This window comes from Protopterus annectens, chromosome 5.part1, assembly GCF_019279795.1.
Source record: "Protopterus annectens isolate FY-2018-M chromosome 5.part1, PAN1.0, whole genome shotgun sequence".
NCBI lineage: Eukaryota > Metazoa > Chordata > Ceratodontiformes > Protopteridae > Protopterus > Protopterus annectens.
Genome location: NC_056736.1, coordinates 367,315,106 through 367,335,805, shown reverse-complemented (window position 1 = coordinate 367,335,805; position 20,700 = coordinate 367,315,106). Strand labels below are relative to the sequence as shown.

General features: G+C 46.4%; 1 protein-coding gene across 1 annotated transcript in view; it reads left to right on the top strand.

Annotated features, from left to right (window-relative positions):
• The window catches only part of RRM1 (ribonucleotide reductase catalytic subunit M1), an 848,556-nt gene that overhangs the window by 521,769 nt on the left and 306,087 nt on the right, over nucleotides 1–20,700 (top strand). Inside the window, exon 14 of the mRNA XM_044073038.1 lies at nucleotides 18,456–18,677. Coding sequence (XP_043928973.1) covers nucleotides 18,456–18,677 — 222 coding nt within the window. The remainder of the gene's footprint in view (nucleotides 1–18,455; nucleotides 18,678–20,700) is intronic.

The following is a 20,700-nucleotide window of genomic DNA, read 5'->3' as shown; positions in this document are numbered from 1 at the left end:
TCTGGAGTCCTTGGATTTGAGTGCACTGGCTCTGTCTGGAGTCCTTGGATTTGAGTGCACTGGCTCTGTCTGGGGTCCTTGGATTTGAGTGCACTGGCTCTGTCTGGAGTCCTTGGATTTGAGTGCACTGGCTCTGTCTGGAGTCCTTGGATTTGAGTGCACTGGCTCTGTCTGGGGTCCTACTCTTGAGTGCACTGGCTCTGTCTGGGGTCCTACTCTTGAGTGCACTGGCTCTGTCTGGAGTCCTTGGACTCTTGAGTGCACTGGCTCTGTCTGGGGTCCTACTCTTGAGTGCACTGGCTCTGTCTGGGGTCCTACTCTTGAGTGCACTGGCTCTGTCTGGGGTCCTACTCTTGAGTGCACTGGCTCTGTCTGGGGTCCTACTCTTGAGTGCACTGGCTCTGTCTGGGGTCCTACTCTTGAGTGCACTGGCTCTGTCTGGGGTCCTACTCTTGAGTGCACTGGCTCTGTCTGGGGTCCTACTCTTGAGTGCACTGGCTCTGTCTGGGGTCCTACTCTTGAGTGCACTGGCTCTGTCTGGGGTCCTACTCTTGAGTGCACTGGCTCTGTCTGGGGTCCTACTCTTGAGTGCACTGGCTCTGTCTGGGGTCCTACTCTTGAGTGCACTGGCTCTGTCTGGGGTCCTACTCTTGAGTGCACTGGCTCTGTCTGGGGTCCTACTCTTGAGTGCACTGGCTCTGTCTGGGGTCCTACTCTTGAGTGCACTGGCTCTGTCTGGGGTCCTACTCTTGAGTGCACTGGCTCTGTCTGGGGTCCTACTCTTGAGTGCACTGGCTCTGTCTGGGGTCCTACTCTTGAGTGCACTGGCTCTGTCTGGGGTCCTACTCTTGAGTGCACTGGCTCTGTCTGGGGTCCTACTCTTGAGTGCACTGGCTCTGTCTGGGGTCCTACTCTTGAGTGCACTGGCTCTGTCTGGGGTCCTACTCTTGAGTGCACTGGCTCTGTCATGCTCAGAGCTGGATGACTGAGCCAAAGCATCCCTGTTCAGTCTCAGTGACTGAAGGTCAAGTTAGAGGTTTTCAGAGCAGCCTCTTCCTCTAAGCTACTGCACAGCTTGGCTCCGGCTTCCATTTTGGGTGGGTTGCTTTGAGTAGAAGGTCCTGGGCCAGAAACATGCCTTCTCGGATCTGTCTTCCTTCTCTTTGGAGCAATCTGCCTTTGAGGTTGTGAAGTGTTCTTTGCTGTGGCAGAGCAGATGGGTCCTGCCCCCCCCTCAGATCCACCCTCCCATTTCTTAAATTACTTTGCTTGAGCCTCTGCATTCTACCTCACAGGGACAAGCCAGTCCATAGCTTTCAGACCAACCATCAGGGTATCCTAATCTCTTCTGATACTTCACCGGACCACCCTGCCGAGGAAGTCCCTAGGAAGAGGAAATGCAAAAGGAGGCACTTGACTCTCCAAGTCAGAGGATACTGACTTCAGTGAAGGAGGGGTCCCCAAAAATCACCACATGATGCTGGAGACATTCTTGAGATCCTTAAGCAGAAGGGTGGCTGGTCTTCTGAAGACCCTTCAGAGGAATGTGCATTTATGGAAGCCTTTGGAGCTGGCCAGTCTTACCTCCTGGGTTACTCCTCCCACAGATGAGCTCATTGACTTGGTCCATGTGTGTATTTGCAGAATAGGCTTCCACTGTATCTTAACAGTCTAGGGCAATGGACAGGTTTGAGAAGCGTGTTTTATGCTGTAGTGATTTGAGTGCAAAAGTTGCTGAACTATCTGGTTCACATTTACAAGGTTTCAAAGAGATTGGAATAGTGATCAATATTTCTAGAACCAAAACTGCTGAGGCTCAATATTCAGTAGCCTCTCAGCTGGTTACTCTATAAGGTATATCTAATTTGCCAATGAGGCTTATCGCATGCTGTAGAAGACATCTCAAGGGCCGCAGTTCGGGCCTTACCAGAAGGAGACATGCCTGGATGGGCTGGGTTTTTTTTTTTCCGCAGAGCCCTAAGCCCTCATTCATGAATGCTACCTTTGGCTTTGCTCTTCCCTCAGCAAAGGGCGCACACTACAAATGAGAAAGATGGAAAGACCCTGTCTGCAGTGGGTGTGCATTTTTCCCCTCCCTCAGAGGACTCTTTCCAGGAATCGGCAGGAGGATGAAAAATGTGGTTTAGAAAGTCAGGGTCTTTCCCAGGAGACGCATGGAAAGTTGCTGCAGAGGGGGGAGCTAAGGTGATGCCCCGTGGAAGAAGAGGCCTGCAAAAGTGGTTTAGAGATTTCTGTCCATCTCTTGATGCAGTCGGGGGGGGGGGGGGTTGCTTTTAACTTTGCACCAGAGTCTGGGTAGATGCAACAAGATAGTTGGATGCAGATAAATATTTCCAGAGGTGATAAAATTTCCCTTTTCCTACCACTTCCATTATCAAGAATTTCATGATCACAGAGGAAAGCACTGGAAAATTCAAAAGCTGCTAAAGTCATCCAAGAGGTCCCACCAGACCAAATAGAATCCTGAACTTGGTCAAAATTTTTCATTGCCAAAGAAAACTGGGGACCAATTTTGGATCTTGGTGTATTGAACAAGTCAGTTCAATGCAGTTCTAGATGGTTATGGTTCAGTCCATTCTGCATCTTCTGGGCAAGTTTGACTGGATATGCTCTAGTGTGCATCCTGAAGATCACAAAAAGATGACTGGATGATCCAAAAGGTATTTACTTCTGGTTGGGAGCCAGTCAGTTCACAGCACTGCCCTTTGGCCTCGCCCAGCCCCTGGGGGTGCATGGCAGTGGTAGCAGCTCACTTCATTTTGCAAGGATTGTTTCCATATCTAGGCTGGATATTACCACTGCAACCAGGCATCAACTGATTAAAAGCATGAGATAAAGTGCTACAAATTTGTTCACATTGTGGAATAACCATAAATTCTCACAACCAACATTGACATTAGAATTTGTAGGAGCAGTGTTCCAACACAGTTTCTATGGTAGCTTCTCTTCCATCAAAAGTGAAAACAAGAATGCAGGTCTGCAGAATTTGCAGTACTAGAATTTCAGCCTGATTGATGCAAGCTCTCTGGTTAATGGCAGCAGTAATTTTAGTTTATTTAGCAAGATTCCACATGAGAAGTGGTCAATACTTGTCAGCAAAGAAGTATGCAAGATACCCTTGCTGGTGGATGCAATCGAAACAGGTATTGCAAGGTTGTCCTTTTGTTTTCCCTCGGCCCAAGGCCATAGTGGCCACAAATGCTTCTCAGATTGGGGAGGGGTGCATTTTTCTGGGGAAAACTGACCAAGACGCTTGGTTCTGTGAAGAGGCCAACTTTCATGTCTGTTCTGGAGCGGAGTTGTGCTTTTGGCGTTAAAAAGTATTCCAAGATTCTTCCTCTTGGAACAACTGCAGTTCAGACTGTCAGTAATTTTGGTATATCAACAAGCAGAGGGGGAGCCCCCTATGTCGAGAAGCCCTCAGTGTGGCAGTCTGCGGTTCTTTTCTTTCAACTGCTTTCTAATAGCAATGCATATTCCAGGGAAGTGCAACATGTTCGCAGACAAACTGAGCAGGTTCATCTTATTACACGAGTGGTCTCAACAAAGAAATGTTCAGTGGGGCGAGCCTTGCTGCAGCCATTTTGCCTGTCCCCTAAAGTGCAGCAGCTTTTTTGTCCACCCACACACACACCAGGGAATTACCAAAGGATGCTCTACTCTAAGAAATGGGGGCCAATTGTATGCTTATCCTCTTGCTTCCCAAATCCCTGCAGAAAGCAGCCCAGTTGAAGATCAAGATAATCTTCATTACACCTTACTGGCCTCAACAGATTTGGTTTTGCCTTTCTTTGGCCTCTTCTATTATGTCCACCTTGTATTCTGGATCCAATTAGACCTGTCTCGCCAGACAGGCGTTCACACATCTGTGTGGTTTCTCCAATTCCTTTAATAGCCAGACAACCAGTGCTCTCTTCCCCTGTCTGTTCCATACTTTTATCTTCCCATAAGCTCCATTAGGAAACTCTGAAAGAATAAATGTAAAATGTGTTGGGCAGAATAAAATCGGACCCTTTCTTAGCTCCAATTCAATCTGTTCTGAAATTATTGGCAAGTGTTTAATGAGGGTGCTAGTTTGAAGTCCAATTTTCAGCAGCCTCTAACTTTCATGCAGGATTTCAGAGTTCTTCACTGGCTTTCTCTGAACTTTGCAAGGCCTTGGCCTTTCTTGAGAGGTACTCTCTCTTGCCAAGACCCCATTATAAAGACCCCCCAAGCCACCATGGGATTTTAAATTTAGTACTGCAAGCTTTTGGGTTGGCAGCTAAAATGGTCTTAAAATCCTGACCTGAAAAACTAGTTGCAGTTACATCTGCTAGAATTTCAGAACTTCAAGCATCATCTTTGGCTTCTGTATTAGATTTTTCATAAGGATAGGGTCACATTACATACCAATGCTTCTAAGGTGGTGCCAGAATCAAACATCCAGTCAATTTTAACAGTATTTCCAGAATTTACAAATAAAGGGGAATATATGCTGCACTTATTGGATGTTCATAGACCATTGTTTCTACCTACACCAAACAAAAGATAAGAAAGGCAAACTTAGTTTACACTAAATTGGATGAATCTGTTATAAAAGGTAACTACCTAGATGGGTGACGGATCTTGCATCTATAACCAATTGAATCTCTCCTTACCAAGGTCAAGGCTCACTCAACCAGCTCTGTGGCAGCTTCATCGGTCTTCCAGTTCCACTCTAGAGCCTGTATGGACAATATGTGCTGCTGCAATGGAGAATCCTAGCAAGAGTAAGAATTTGACCTATTAGATTAGGCTAAAAGTCTTCCATATTAATTTCTTTGTCTTGCTTTCATTTACTGTATACAGATTTCATAGAATTTCCAAAATATCTACAGTCTCTATAGGCTCTGATTTTTTTCATAGACATGGGCTCAAGTTTAACAACCCTATTTTGTTGCTTTATGCTAATAGCTGATCTGGGGTTATCAAACAACCTTTCTAAACTTGGGCGTATTCAAATACTCCCTCGTTTTCCCTTGGGCATTTAATACCTACTCTTGCTATGATTCTCCATTTCAATGTATGAAGTGTTTAAATTCCATTTTATTCCACTCAAATTTGTCATCCCTAACCACTCTTACAACTCTTGAATCGCTTCCTTTGCCTGTGTTTTAAATTCCTATTTAGTAATGCGGCAATAATTTTTACTGTGGAATACAAGAACATTTGCTTTTGAACTTTTTATAAATGTCTTCAGATTTTAAAACTTGTCTTCTCAACTCTAGTAAATGGATTTAGAGAAACTTCCTATTCAGCCAGTCTTTCCATTTCATCTGCTTGATTTCTGCATTTAATCAGCTTGTTTGAATACAAGCTTCTATTTTCAGCTTTTTATCATTTGATTTTTGTCCAGTGTCTCATTTTAAGTACCTCTGAATGAGTGTGATTTTTTTCCCCCTATTGGAAGCAGTTTCCTATATTGAGGTTGAAAGCGGATTTTATTTTTGAGCAAGTACAAGGCACTTCATTTCTTTTTTAGGCTTTCTCCAGGCTTCTGATATTCAGGCAGTGTAGTGAGTAACCAATAAACGAATTTTACACTGATTTTGATAACCCAACTTTGGAAAGTAGTCAGCAGCCATGTCTGTCAAGGCTCCATTGTTTTGTCTTAGATTTGCCCAATTAGTGTCATTTCAGGGGTTGACCTAGGAGCACTTGGTAATCATACAGTACACAAATGGAGATGTGTTTAAACAAATACTATCGTTTACTACAAGCTCTCCCTTGGTCCACTGCATTAGTTTCTTGAACTATGCACGTTTCTCCTGGAAATGGACCTTGTACTCATCTGCAGTGAAATATTTTGGTTAGAGTTTTTACAATTGAGGTATGCCTGCAGGTCATGGCATTGAGAACCCCATCCCAGGGACTATGTAGGCAATTAGTAACTTTTAGGCGGGCTTAGTCACTGCCAGAAGGAATTGGGTAGGGAATTTGATTTCCATGTCAGACTAGACTACTGTGGATTTTCACTTCACTGATGAGTTTCTTGGATTTAAAAAGCTTGTTTCAGCTACATATTGTACCTGTACTTTAACAAAGTCGTTTTTGTTTAAATTACCTGTTTAACTGTTGTAGGCTTCACACATGTGATGGCCATTTCTGTGCATTTAAAGTGTTTTTTTGATTGTATCTGCTATATTTTCTGTCAAAAAATATATATGTGTTTTCCTGTCTTTCTAAGCTAGATTAGTCAAGTTTTCAGGTTAGTGCTGAATTCAGGACTGTTAAGTCTGTTTGCCCATACCTTGGATAGAAGGAAGTTTCACTGTGAGAGGGAGCTTTGAGCAGCGTATTTGTCCCTGGAGGAGTGGTTTCAGCCCAGGAATTAGTTTATTGGCCATTTTGGGCTAATTTCTTTCATTTCCCTGCTATAAAACCCGCATTTGTGTGGTTTTGCACGCCGGTCAGCTAGGGTACAACTATTCCCGGCTCCATGAAGTCTACTCTTCAATTTTTCCCTTGGAACTAGACAAACTTTCAACTTAAGCACTCAAATCATTCACTTCTCATCCTGGCACTTGCCCAAAATTCATAGCAAGCACTAATAAACCTTAGCACTAGACGACCCCCCCCCCCATACTGTAGAGAAGGACAAGGCTCTCTATTCGACCTTGCCAGCCAATCAGTAAAATAGTTCACTGTACCTATCCAGGTATGTCCAAAGGGCAGTTTCAGGTGTACTCTCCAATCCAACTGGTGAATCTGGGCATTTTGAGGCAGTTACAATTGCCTCATGTACACAAACCACACTCCTTCCACCAAGCACCAATACATGCGAGAGATGCAGTTATACAGCCAAACTGGAGGCTAACCTCTCAACCAAAGACTGGACCAAGACCTTGAAGGGAATTGCATCCCACCACCAGTCTTTCATAGACCTATGAAACCAGCACTGGCAAAAAAAAACACAAGAACATATTCTGAGGCTCTAAATAAAAATCTGCAAAAGCAAGAGACTTCCAAAGCAGTCATCCAAGTAACCTTCCACCCCCAACACAAACCATGAAACACATGATTCACAAAACCAGTGTGCCACACCATCATAGCCCTTGAGGCAAAATAACATACCCAACACACTAGTAATAGGTGACTATAGTCGGGCACACTGACGTCCCACTCACTAGGCCGAACAAGATGGTTACTGTTGCCTGTTGGTGCCAGGATCCGCCGCATAACACCAAGCACTCTGGTCACTCCAGAACAAGTACAAATGACTGTCATTGTCCATGTTGGTGTAAATGATCTGAGACGTACCTCCCTGGCCTACGTGGAGTTCTCTGATCAAGTAGCACAGGTCATACTGGCCTGAGTAGCATCCTGCCCTCACTAAGAATACCACGGTATAGAGAGATTATCAATTTCAACAATTGGTTAAGCTTCTGGTATCATTCAAAGGGGATCCAGTGTCTGTCAGCCTGGGATGACATGCTCGACGAGCCACGCTGCTTTGCTAGAGACTGCTTGCACCTGTCACCCTTAGCTTTCGAATACTGGCCAAGGATCTTGCCACCTCCTTAGTGCCTTTTTTAGGCAAGGCTCAAAAGACAAGCCCACCACTGTAAATAGCACAAGTAACAAAAAACTGAGGGTAATGCTGCTCAATGCCAGAAGTCTAAACCTCAAAATGCATGCACTCGAGACACTCCTCAGTATGGAGAAAATCGATGCATGTCCCGTAACAGAAACCTGGTTTAAGGCTCCAGAGAGCACCCCAGCACTACCAGGCTACAACTAATACCATACATTTCGGCCACAAAACCCGGACTGAAATACAAAAGGTGGGAGGGTGTCAATATTCATCAAGGATACCCACACTTCCAGGTTAGTGGCACAGTACGATGCTTCAGAGATCATCCACATGCAGCTAATGGGCAAAACTGCTATTCAAATTATAGCTTGCTACAGATCACCCACCATGTCCTAGGACCCCCACTCCGCATTCCTGGAAACTGGGAAACAAAGGTGATATTGGGTGATTTCAATTACCCAAACATTTAACTGGGAGAACTACTAGAGTACGAACTCCTTGCCCAACATTTCCTAGAATTTATAAACTCAAAACGAACTGGATCAACTGCAACACCCCCACCAGGGGTGACAACATATTGGACCTGGTCATCACCAACATGGGGTGACCAGTGTTCCACACCAGAGGTCAACCCCTTGCTGGTTAGATCTGACCATAAACTAATCACTCTGGATATCCACATTTTGCCACCACCCCCAGTCAAAGAAACCACCATGAAAAACTTTTCAAAAGCAAACTTCATGTTGCTTAAGACAGAGGTGGAATTTTCAAAGCCCCCAGGTTAAAGGATAATGCTGTCCAAGCTGCAAAATCCTTTACTAATGCACTCTACGGGCACCTACAAGAATAAATGGCTCGTGCTATCCCAAACCAAACAAAGACTCACTCCTCCAAGAAAAGGAAACCAGCCTGGTGGACCCCTGCCATAAACAAGCTATACAATAGAGGGAGGAAACTAGTACAGAAAAGAGTAAAATCCCAAGAAGGGAAGACTTCCTTGATAAATATCTGCAAGAAACTGTTCCCTCATAAAATCATCCATGGCTAGCTTCGAAAAAAATTGCTATGGACTCCAAAGATAACCACAAGGCATTCTTTAGCTATGTCAAGAATCTAAGTGGCAATTCTCAGATCTGCTCTGAGTTGGTGCAGAATGGCACAAAATACACTGAACTGACCGATATAGCCAACATCTTGACAGATTCAGTGCAAACTTCACCCCTTCTCACCCCCAAAAGGGCCCATAACTATACCAGAAGAATGAAGTGCCCCTGAAGTCAGACACTCTAGTTAAAATAGCTCTCTCTGAAGCCAAAAACGCAGCATCAATGGGACCAGACTGTGTCCTACACAAGCTCAAAGATGAACTAACTCCTCACCTAAATGCACTGTTTAAACTCTGCCTCTCCACAGGCTACATGCCCACAGTTGTGCACAGCGACTGTTATTCCGCTCCACAAAGGTGGAGCCATGACTGACCATCTCCCTATAAGCTTGACTAGCTTGGTCTGCAAAGCTATGGAGCGCATCATTTTGGATCTCATTAACAGACATTGAAACCTCAACCTTGGACCCTACCCAGATCCAGTCTTCTAAACCTGGATGACTTTGAGACAGTTACCAAGGCTATAGACTGGGGAAAGGTGGTCCACACAGCCTACCTAGACCTCGCAAAGGCCTTCACCATTCCCCACTCTGGTATTATAGACAAGTTCACCAGCCTGAACATAAACCCCTACGTCACGAGATGGGTTGCCAACTGGCTCACAGAACCCACATGGTAAGAGTTGCAGGAGCTAGGTCTGACTCTAAACCAGTTACAAGTGGAGTTCCACAGTGCCAAGTCCTAGGACCCCTCCTGTTCGGCATATATTCCTCAGAGGTACAGGTAAGCACAGGAGGACTGGATGACCAAGTTTACAGACTACTGCAAACTAGGGGCTATAATTGACTCTCCGGCTGACACTGACATCTTCCAAAAGGGTCTTGGATACCTGGTGTCAAAACCATGGCCTCAAGCTAAATGCCAAAAAGTGCATAATCCCCCCCTTTGGAAAAAATAAAATACCCACAAACTACCACATAGGTGGTAGCCCCCTAAATACAGAAGATGTAATAAGGGATCTGGGGACCCAAGTAGATAGTAACCTCTCCTTTGATAATCACATTGCCAATGGTTAGAAAATCCTGTGGCCCACCTAATCACAAAAGGGTTCGCATCCAGAGCGAAATAGGCACATTGGGCTCCTCTACACATCACTCATCAGACCCATCAGAGTACAATGCCCCATTTGGGGGGTGTATCTTACAAGACACCTGCAACAACTAAAGACCAAGTTCCTCACCAAGAGGATCACTGGCCTCAAGCAGGTCTTCAGCTCAACCTTTAAAGACCAACTGTACTTTGTTGCATACCACCTACTTAGAGGTGATCTCTGCCTGACATACAAGGCCATGTCCAACCCAGAATTGATGGACATGCTCCACCTAAAGAAAACCATATCCTCTCGAGCCACACGCTCCAGGGATCTAAACCTCACCACAATAATAAATAGGACGTGCTGGAGGGATAGATTCCTGTCCCAGAGACTTCCCATGCTCTGGAACAAGATTCCAATCTACATTAGGCAGAGCTCTTCGCTAACTGTCCAAGAGAAATCTTGACGAGTGGATGGGGAACAGTTTACCCCAGGGATCTCTTCAATGGCTCTGCTGGACAGAGGCACAGGGAACTAATCTAAGGGGGGCGGCGAAAGCAAACTCATTCTGGCTATGCTTATAAATGCTTTTGGGCAATAGCCTAGTACCTACCTATGATATCCCTAAACATTCCAAGGGCCCATTTTAGACCCATCAAAGCAGTTTTTTAGGAGCTCTTTGGTACAAGCAAACTGAAGACAGTTTTTGATCACAAGCTTAAAACCAGTGCGAAGTAATTGGGTGGTACACAGCTGCTCTCGTAGTTTGGGTACCCATAGCAAGACTGCACATGGGGAAGTTGCAGTGGTATCTGTCTGGTTTTGGAATACTCAGTTCCTACCATATACCCATTTCCCTCTTTACCCTGCATAAAGTAAGCTTTAATGGTGGCTCATCTCCCTAAACAGCATGCACTTAAACATCCGGAGTCCCAGGCCTTCCCAAGATTCTTCTGCCTGAGCTTGTATGGGACCGTGGACTTTCTGTCATCCTTCACTGTGAAAAATGATTCTTTGCCACAAGTATATGGCATCAATGGACTTGTGAAGTAGTAAGATATTACATTAATGTATTAAGAGGAACTTTTTCTGCAGACAAGAGGAGCTTTCTCTGCAGACAAATGCATGCATTAGAACTGGTACGAGAGGCAGATATGACCTTGAGCCTAGTATATAACATCTCCAATGTTTCTGTAGATATTTGATAAAAATAGGCCCCAACATAGGATGTTTTGGGATTGTCTGCAGTGTATGAAAGACCTTTATACCCCCAAGAGAAACCTAAGAGATGGAGATCACCTTGGCAGGTCGAAGTCTCAAATGATGTAATCTCTGCCCCAGGCACATGGTCTTTGAGGGCATGTTATGCATTCCAAGGGACGTCTGAAAGCCCCTTTCAAAAAAACCCTTGCACGGTTCTCCAGTGGTGGTTCATGAGGGCAGGACCTAAAGTCTGCAGATTTCCTACCTATCAAACCTATGTAGAGCTGGTGTACACCTCTTTACAGTTGCATCAGTTTCTGGTTACTTGTTTCCTTCCCAGTTGAAATGGCCAGATGTTATGTGATCCTATCTCACCTACATTCTGCACTGATGGGTTCGGAGCTGATCCTCTGCTCCGACTCGGCACGCTATGCTATAGAGCGAAGTCTCTTATTGGCTGAGCTATTCTATATCCCAGGATGCACCACCACTACTTCCCCAGATCTCGTTTGCCGCTTACAAGCTAGGACGTGGTCTCGAACTTGGCTGAGCTAAGTGCTTTTTTTCTGAGTTTTTCTGTCAAAGTTCTTTAATCTTTACCCAAAAGCTGTTTTAACAGCTGTGTATAATTGTGTTTTTGTGGATATTTTGTGGTAAACTTTTGTGATTGGACAGGGAAAGGTTTCCGTTTTAGAGGGGCCTTCCCCTCGTTCTTTAATGAGTCTTGTTTCGGAGAGGTCAAGTACCTGTTTTAGTTAGAGGGTTCTTGGCCCTCCTTTTGGTGTATTTGTTATTCATTTAGGAAAGATTTGGCCAAAGCACTCCTCATGGCCCTGAAGGCCGGACCGCCAGAGTCCTGGGAAGGTCCAACCCCTGGGGCCACAACAGTAGACGGCACCCCCGCAGCTTTCGCCTCTTGTTTAAAAAAAAATTTTTTATTGTGTAAACCTTTTGTGCTGAGTTCCATACATTGTGTTTTTCTCTGATATAGTGAATAGTGTCTACAAGCATTATGTCTAAGGAGCATAGACCCTCAGGATTTAAGAAATGCACGAGATGCAACTACAAAATGTCCATCACGGACGATCACTCCTTGTGCGTGTACTGTTTAGGCGCCAAACACCTTCAGGAGTCTTGCAGCGTGTGTCACGCTTTTTCCTCTAGGGTCCTCCAAGAGAGGAAGAATAAATTGATCTTAAAAGGGCTTATCAAACCCTCCTTCGAAGAGGCCTTATCTTCCTCTCCAGCTAAGAAAAAGAAATGGTCGTCTCCGACCAGCCCGTCGGAACCGACCACTAAGAAATCTAGGCAGGCTTCTCCATCGGCTCCATGGACTTCGGAGCCGAGGGCGGAACGGTCTGCCTCGATGCCTCCAGCCTAGACTCCTCTGGTTTCGGAGCCGATGGCTGGGGCTTCGAGAGGCTGGTCACCTTCATCGGCTCCACTGATTTTGGAGCCGATGAGGGTTGCCGGCTCAGACTCTTCCCCTTCGGCGCCAAAGCCCTCTTTGGCACAGAGGGAAATTGCTATGGAATCTCCCTCTGCACCGATATTGATAGTCTATTCGGAGCCGGTCCCCCAGTCCTTCGGAGCCGATGGAGAAGTCTGCTCGGACCCGGTCTGTCTCCTCACTATCTTCCAAGATGTCGGATTCGGACATCGACAGGGTGCTCCAAAGACAGTTTCAGTCTCCTGTATTCCAGAAATTAGTTTCGGCTCCAGCCCAATCTGCTTCGGAGCCGATGGCCCACCCTGTAGTTCTGGTTCCTCCTCCAACAGCTTCGGCACCGTTGGAGCCGGTGCTGGTGGAGCCGATGGAGGTTTTCGGGTCTGCTCTGACCCTTACTCCAACCCCGGCTTTAGAGTCGGAGTTCGGTACACGGACCTCCTCAGTCGGCCCCGGGGGGGACGCTTCGGGACCGATGTTTTCGGTTCCGAGCCTTCCTCTCGGTGCGTCAGCTGCGGGGGTGCAGTCTACTGTTGTGGCCCCGGGGGTTGGACCTTCCCGGGACTCTGGCGGTCTGGCCTTCAGGGCCATGAGTGCTTTGGCCAAATCTTTGGCTACCTCCACGGTCTCACCGGCACCTTCCCTACACACTGAGACTGGGTCTTTTGTAGTCCCCCTGTCACTAGACAGCGGAGCCCCGGGGCCTGAGGTCACCCCAGTGGGGTTCCCCCCCTCCTGGAGGTCCCTCTGAAGCTTCTTCGGAGGAACCCCCAAGGAAATGACTGTGCAAGAGGAAGCACGTCTACTCCCCCGATAAGTCTCACGTCGGACACCGATCTTGATGCGGAGGGGTCCCCTGAGTCGTCCTCGGATGATGTCTCCTTTGCAGACATCTTGGAAGCCCTCAATGAGGCGGCTGGCATTCCAAACCCCCCTTCCGCTGAAGAGTCTGTGTTCAAGGCCTTCTGGGCTCAGCCCTCCGCCTCCTGGGTGTCTCTGCCCTTCGAGCTCCTAGATTTGATCTGTCGAAGGGCGTGGGAGCATCCAGACTCTGGAACCGGTGCCGGCTCGCCCAAATAAATTCTTATCAGCACCCCCAGAGAAGGAGTTTCTGACCAAAGGTGTGGCTGTAGATGCCCTGGTGGTGGCATCTGCTACCCAACAAGATGTAGCAGAGGCTTCGACGTCCATCCTCCTAAGGAGTCTAGGAGCATGGACCGGTACGGGAAGCGCACCCTCAGTTCAGCGGCCTTTACCTTAAGGTCCCTGAACTATTTGACGCACTTCACTAGATTTCAGAGGGATCTGATCAAGGAGCTTTCAGATACCCTCTTGGGTAACCTACCTGAGCAGCTGGCCCAAACGGTTGGCTCTCAGTTGGCTACTGTCATCGATATCAAACTCCTCCATGAGGCTCATTTCATATGCAGCTGAGGGGGCGAGTAGAGCGGCGGGTACGGGTGTTGCCCTACAGAGGCAAGCCTGGCTCCGCCTGTGTCATTTTGCGGAAGCCTTTAAGTCTTCCTTTCCCGACGCTCCCTTTGATGGGTCCTCTTTGTTTGGACCTAAGGTAAAGGACACATTGACCCGCTGTGAGCAAGAAGGTAAGACTTTGACTGCCGTAGGCGCACGGTTTTCCACTCCCTTTCGGCCTTACCCCAAGGCTAAAAGAGGAGGGAAAATGTGGTTCTGTAAATCCCAGAAGTCTTATCCCTCGCAGCAGGACGATCCCCCTTCTAGAGGCAGAGGAGGGGGAAATTTTTCTGGAAGACGCCGTCCCAGAGGCAGCAGAGGCCCCCGCAACACTGGAGACCATGAGTCCTTTCGTGGCTCTTCAGCCTTCCACAATCCCTGAAGGATTGCCCGACTGCAGCTCCGGAGCCAGTCAGGGGTCGTTTTTCAAGGCACCTAAAAGCCTGGGAGGGTATCACTCAGGACCGATGGGTGCTTCGAATCATCGCCGGAGGTTACGCCATCCCCTTTTCACACACCCCTCCGCCGTCCAGGAAAATCCCGGACCCGCCACCCAGTCAACGGGAAATCGCAGCCTTTGAAATCTCAAAGCTGCTTCAAAAAGGAGTCATCCAACCGGTCCCCGCAGACCAGATCGGATTAGGGACTTAAGATTCTTTTTGGTGCCAAAAATGACCGGGGACTTGAGGCCCATTTTGGATCTCAGCAACCTAAATCGATCAGTCAAGAAGTCCAAGTTCCGAATGGTCACCTTACAATCCATTCTCCCACTGCTGGAGAAAGGTGTTTGGATGTGCTCCATAGATCTCAAGGACGCCTATTATCACATCCTGATCAGGCGTCCAGGAGACATTTGCGCTTCAGCCTTGGGAGACTGTCATTTTCAGTTCTGCGCACTGCCCTTTGGTCTCACCACAGCCCCCAGGGTGTTTGACTGCTCACCTGAGGAGTCTAGGATTCCAGGTGTTTCCGTATCCGGACTGGCTCCTAACTGCCACCTCCAGGCGTCTACTATTGCAGAACCTAGCAGCCACCATATCACTAGGCACTTCTTTGGAATCACCTTCAATTGGCCAAAGTCTGTGTTGCTGCCATCTCAGCGCATAAGGTTCATCAGAGTAGAGATAGACTCAAACCAAATGCGGGTCTATCTTCCTACAGAACGGATACAGACTATACAGGCTCAGGTCCGAGCCTTGCTTCTCAAATCCAAAGCCCCAGCCAGGATGGTCCTGCAGCTATTAGGCTCCATGTCAGCCACTGTTCTCCTAGTCCCCTTAGCAAGATTGCATATGAGAATTCTCCAGTGGCTGCTATCGACCCAGTGGTCCTTTCAGGATCTCCCTCTCCGTCACCTCATACGGATCACGGAAACCTGCAAACGGGACCTTCGCTGGTGTCCTCCAATCTGGATCAGGGACGACCCTTCGTTCCACCTCCTCCTATGGCCACATTGACGATGGATGCCTCCCAGAAGGGGTGGGGGGGCATTACCTGGGCAGGTCAGTCCAAGGCAATTGGCATTCCGACGAGAGTCTCCTTCACATCAACATTCTAGAAATGAGGGCGGTGCTTCTATCTCTACAAGCCCTCCACGATTACCTCCCTCAGGGTGTAATTTGCCATTCAGTCCGACAACATGTCAGTAGTCTGGTATCTGAACAAGCAGGGAGGGACCAGATCCTACCCCCTTTGCAGAGAGGCCTTGAGAGTTTGGGAATGGGCAGTGGCGACCAGACGTTTTCTGGTAGCGACTCGTATCCTTGGGAGATCCAACGTGTTAGCCGACAGACTAAGCAGAACTATTCTCTCTCCTCACGAGTGGTCTCTGAACGATGCAGTGGCAACTCAGATCTTCAGCAGATGAACTCCTTGTTGCGACCTTTTCACAACCCCGCTGAATGCAAAGTGCAGAAAATTCTTCTCTCACTCCAGCTCCGGGGGAGATTCCCATGGATGCCTTAGCCCATCCTTGGCCCACCGGCTTGCTATACGCCTTCCCTCCGGTTCCCCTCCTTCCCAGAGTGATCCAAAAGGCGACTCACTTAGGGAGCAAAATGATTTTAGGTTTCCCTGTCTTCAGAAGTATGCACTGGACAGTCCATGGTTCCTGGATCAGATCCCGGACCTATTAATTCATCAGTCGGGGCAACTCCATCAGTCCCTTCACTCTTTGAAGTTAACAGCTTGGCTCCTCCTCTTCCGACTATAGTCAGAAATCCTACTTTAGACCCGGAAGTCATACGTATCTTATCCTCTGCCCACAAGTTTGCCACTAGGAAATTGTATACTAGCAAATGGAAGAGATTTGCTATTTGGGCTCAACTCCGGGGTCTAGATCCCATCACTGTCCCGGTGTCAGAAGTCCTGAAGTTTCTAACTTCCCTATTCAATCAAGGTTCTTCAGTCTCTACCATCAAGGTCCAATTGGCAGCTATTTCCAATTTTCATGAATCTATAAACCCACCTTTGAGCAACAGATTGTGTAAAACCTTCATAAAAGGTGCTGTGCTTTTACAACCTCAGATTTCTCGTCCTGCTCCTCCGTGGGATCTCGATGTGGTATTATGTGCCTTAACCTCCTCCCCCTTCGAACCGGCAGCAACCTGTGATTTGAAATTTCTTTCTTGGAAAACTGCCTTTCTGGTCACGATTACTTCAGCCAGAAGGGTTTCAGAGCTTCAAGCTCTATCTGTCAAACCACCGTACCTGGTTTTTCACAAAGATAGAGTATCCCTCAGGCCTAACCCATCCTTTGTCCCTAAAGTTTGTTCCAGTTTTTGCCTGCAACAGTCATTAGAACTTCCAGTTTTCTTCCCAAAGTACTCAAAGCGGAATACATCGTCCACACATTGGATGTTCACAGGCAGTTGCGTTTTTATTTAGATAGGACCCAACAAACACGGAAAACAGATCAATTGTTTGTGTCCTTTTCGGACAATAAATTGGGCAAAGCCGTCACAAAGGTCACTATTGCCAAGTGGATCAGGGACTGTATTAGTCAGGCTTATTCCTCTTCTAATAAAGAGCTTACATCCTCTGTCAAAGCTCACTCTACAAGAGCTATGGCTACTTCAATAGCATTCCATTCTAAGCTTGCCATTAGCGACATTTGTGCTGCGGCTACGTGGTCTTCTCCGCACACCTTCATTTCCCACTACAAATTGGATGTGGCATCTCGGGGGAAGAGCTTCATTTGGTTCCACTGTTCTCGGGAGTGTTTTCCAGTGTGCCACCCAGGAATCTGGTGCTAGGGACGCTGTCCTATCAGTACAGAATGTAGGCGAGAGAAGATCACATAACATCTTTTAGTTATGTACTTACCATAACTTTAGATGTTTGGGATTCATCTCGCCTACATTCCTAATAACCCACCCTCCTTCCCCCCTGCCTTGGAGATCAGAAGAGACCGGACGGTCCGAGTACTATCGTTTCATCTTGAAACATCTGTCAATGTTATATAAACAGTTGTGTGTGTGCATGAGTGCGGACAAACAAGATATGGGGAAGTAGTGGTGGTGCATCCTGGGTTATAGAATAGCTCAGCCAATAAGAGACTTCGCTCTATAGCATAGCGTGCAGAGTCGGAGCCGAGGATCGGCTCCGAACCCATCAGTACAAAATGTAGGCGAGATGGATCCCAAACATCTAAAGTTATGGTAAGTACATAACTAAAAGTTTTCCTGCATTCAGGAATCCCATAAGTGAGGACTGCAACAGTGAATGTACTGGATTTGCATTTGGTATGATCCTAACCACTGTACTATGAGCAGATGTCCCAAAAAATGGGAACAGCCCAGGAGGACCTGTTGGCTTTCAAGGCATGGTTGCATTTGAGATCCAAAGGCACTAAGGCAAACAGTACACAAACTGGAGCATACCTTTCATTTACTGAATGAGCCTACACTTGAAGTTCAGATTCTAGAGTCCTGTTTTTGATGCAATTTGAGGTTGTGCAGCCAAGGACCCGTCGGTCTTGGCATACATTTTTTATGGTAGACTTGTATCTATCCCTCAATGTGATAGAGCTGTTTGTTCTCTACCAAGCTCAGCACCCCGCAAAACAGAGTTTAAATATACCAGACACTTTATTGGGTACATTTACCTGGTACATGGCTGTCCCTAAATGCAGGATTTGGCTCAAATTGAGAGTTGAACACTGCCATAAGGGCTGTCATGAGGGAAATTTACCAGCTGATGAGTGTATGCTTAGTACAAATTTTCAGTGAACTGCCGTGTGCAGGTAAGTATGCTTGCTTAGCCATGCTGTAGTTTACCTCGCAGTATGCATTACTTGTGTGCATGTCTTCTGTATTCATCAGCCCATACTCCTGAAAAAGCTGAATGGAATGAGCAGCCTAAACCTTTGTTTCTGTCAAGGAGGGTCCCCCGTATTGCTAAAACAAGGCGTCTACTTGTCCATCAGTGTCTTGTGCAGAAGTGTAGTTTGTATAGAATGTTATTGTCTTCCATTTAATATTGATGCTTATCTTCATGTGCAATTGTTGAGCTTAGTGCATTGCTGGTCTTACTGTTTACCTTTTAATATCTCTTCCAGGCTGAGAGGTCTAACAAACGACACAGACCTATCGGTATTGGTGTGCAAGGTTTGGCTGATGCTTTCATTTTGATGCGCTTCCCTTTTGAGAGCAAAGAGGCCCAAATGTTAAATATTCACATCTTTGAGACCATTTACTATGCTGCTTTAGATGCCAGCTGTGACTTGGCAAAGGAGCTTGGACCATATGAGACGTATGAAGGCAGCCCAGTCAGCAAAGGGGTAAGTAGGACATGATATGCTAGCACTGTCATTACATTAACAGACCTATCGGTATTGGTGTGCAAGGTTTGGCTGATGCTTTCATTTTGATGCGCTTCCCTTTTGAGAGCAAAGAGGCCCAAATGTTAATATTCAGATCTTTGAGACCATTTACTATGCTGCTTTAGATGCCAGCTGTGACTTGGCAAAGGAGCTTGGACCATATGAGACGTATGAAGGCAGCCCAGTCAGCAAAGGGGTAAGTAGGACATGATATGCTAGCACTGTCATTACATTAACAGACCTATCGGTATTGGTGTGCAAGGTTTGGCTGATGCTTTCATTTTGATGCGCTTCCCTTTTGAGAGCAAAGAGGCCCAAATGTTAATATTCAGATCTTTGAGACCATTTACTATGCTGCTTTAGATGCCAGCTGTGACTTGGCAAAGGAGCTTGGACCATATGAGACGTACGAAGGCAGCCCAGTCAGCAAAGGGGTAAGTAGGACATATGCTAGCACTGTCGTTACATTAACAGCTTATTACTTGTAGACAGTATTGATAGTATAGCCCACCAGAATAACCTTTTCTAGTCTGGAATGTGGCGACTAGTTTCTTGTCTGGATCTGCCATCTTACTCCAGACTTCTCATTGAAAGATTTGCCAGCTGGTGCAGGTACAGTTTTTTAGGTTCTTTAGTGACCCCAATCTCCCCTACTATTTCTGCAGCATAGAACAGAAGGGTGGTTGTACCTTTCTTGCAGTAGGAGGAATTTGCTGTTTAAGTTGCTGATTTTTGCCTAGGTTTTTTGTGCTGTTTGCTGTAAAATATAATCTGTATTTAGAGTATTTTCTTAAAATACTGAGACTTATTTCTAACATTTTGTCCAGAATTTAAAACCATAATCTGATCTTTCCACACTGAGTTCGGTCCTGAGCCTTTTACCAAGCTTGCGCGAGCCAAAAACTCTCGAACTAAGCTCTTCTCCCAGTTACCTCAGATCTCGTTTGCTGTAAAGCTACATTTCAGCTGTGCTCTCAGCTAAGTGGAAACTTATTTGATTTTTTTGTGGAAAACTGATTTTCTATTTTAGTGAGATTAGTATTTTTAGTGTTTTTTTTCTTCTGTCAGACCTTTATCTTCTCTGCTCTACACGTTGGTAAACTTCCATGTACCATTGTTGGCATGGCCTTATCCCCTTACCCTTTTGGTATTCCTTCAATACCATAACTGGTATTTCTCCTTTCTTTCCTAGCCTTTTAGTGTTTTTTCATTAGTGATCTTCGTGTTTCACTGTTGCAGTCATTACATTGGGGTAATCTGCTGGCAGGTTGCCCTCAGTTGGCCTGATTAACAAAGTCTTGGGTCCTACATCGGTTGCTGTTCCATGACATCAGGGGTATAAAACATGCAGCTGACGCCATTACATTAGTCTGTCTTGCCGCGCAGTGCCCGAAGCAGAAGCAGTTTGCAAGTGCCAGTCGGCAAACTCCTGAAATTTGTTTTCAAGTTTCAGAACTGAAGTCTTCAACTAAAAGCTAAGTACCCCGCTTGGGAAACTTTTTCTTGCTCCTTACCGATGTCAGTAAAAGTTAATTGTATTGTGGGAAGCAAATACCTCAAGGATTTTCATTTGTACTGTATTCCTTGCCTAGGCCCTGACCACTACGTACCTTGCTGTCTTTTGTGTGCTTTAATCAACGCACCATCAGTCGGTACATTTTTGTCTAAAATATTTCAGTTCTCTGTTTGATTCTCCAGAAATTACGTCTGTTAGCCATCTGACCAGAATACCAAAAAACAGACAGGCAGTCTAGGTCCAAAACTGCTGACTACACTTCTCCAAAGCCAGTTTGCCGGTACTCTCGCAGGCCTCTACTGAGACCCATTTGGAGTCCAGTATGCTGCGAGATGCTTCACATATGGAACTTGTGGATATCTCTACCTTGGATGGGTCTGGTGTAGGCACCAGCTTCTGAGGGTGTATTCAGACCTACAGACTTGCATATTAAACCGGCTCCAACTTCAGTACTAAGGCCTAAAT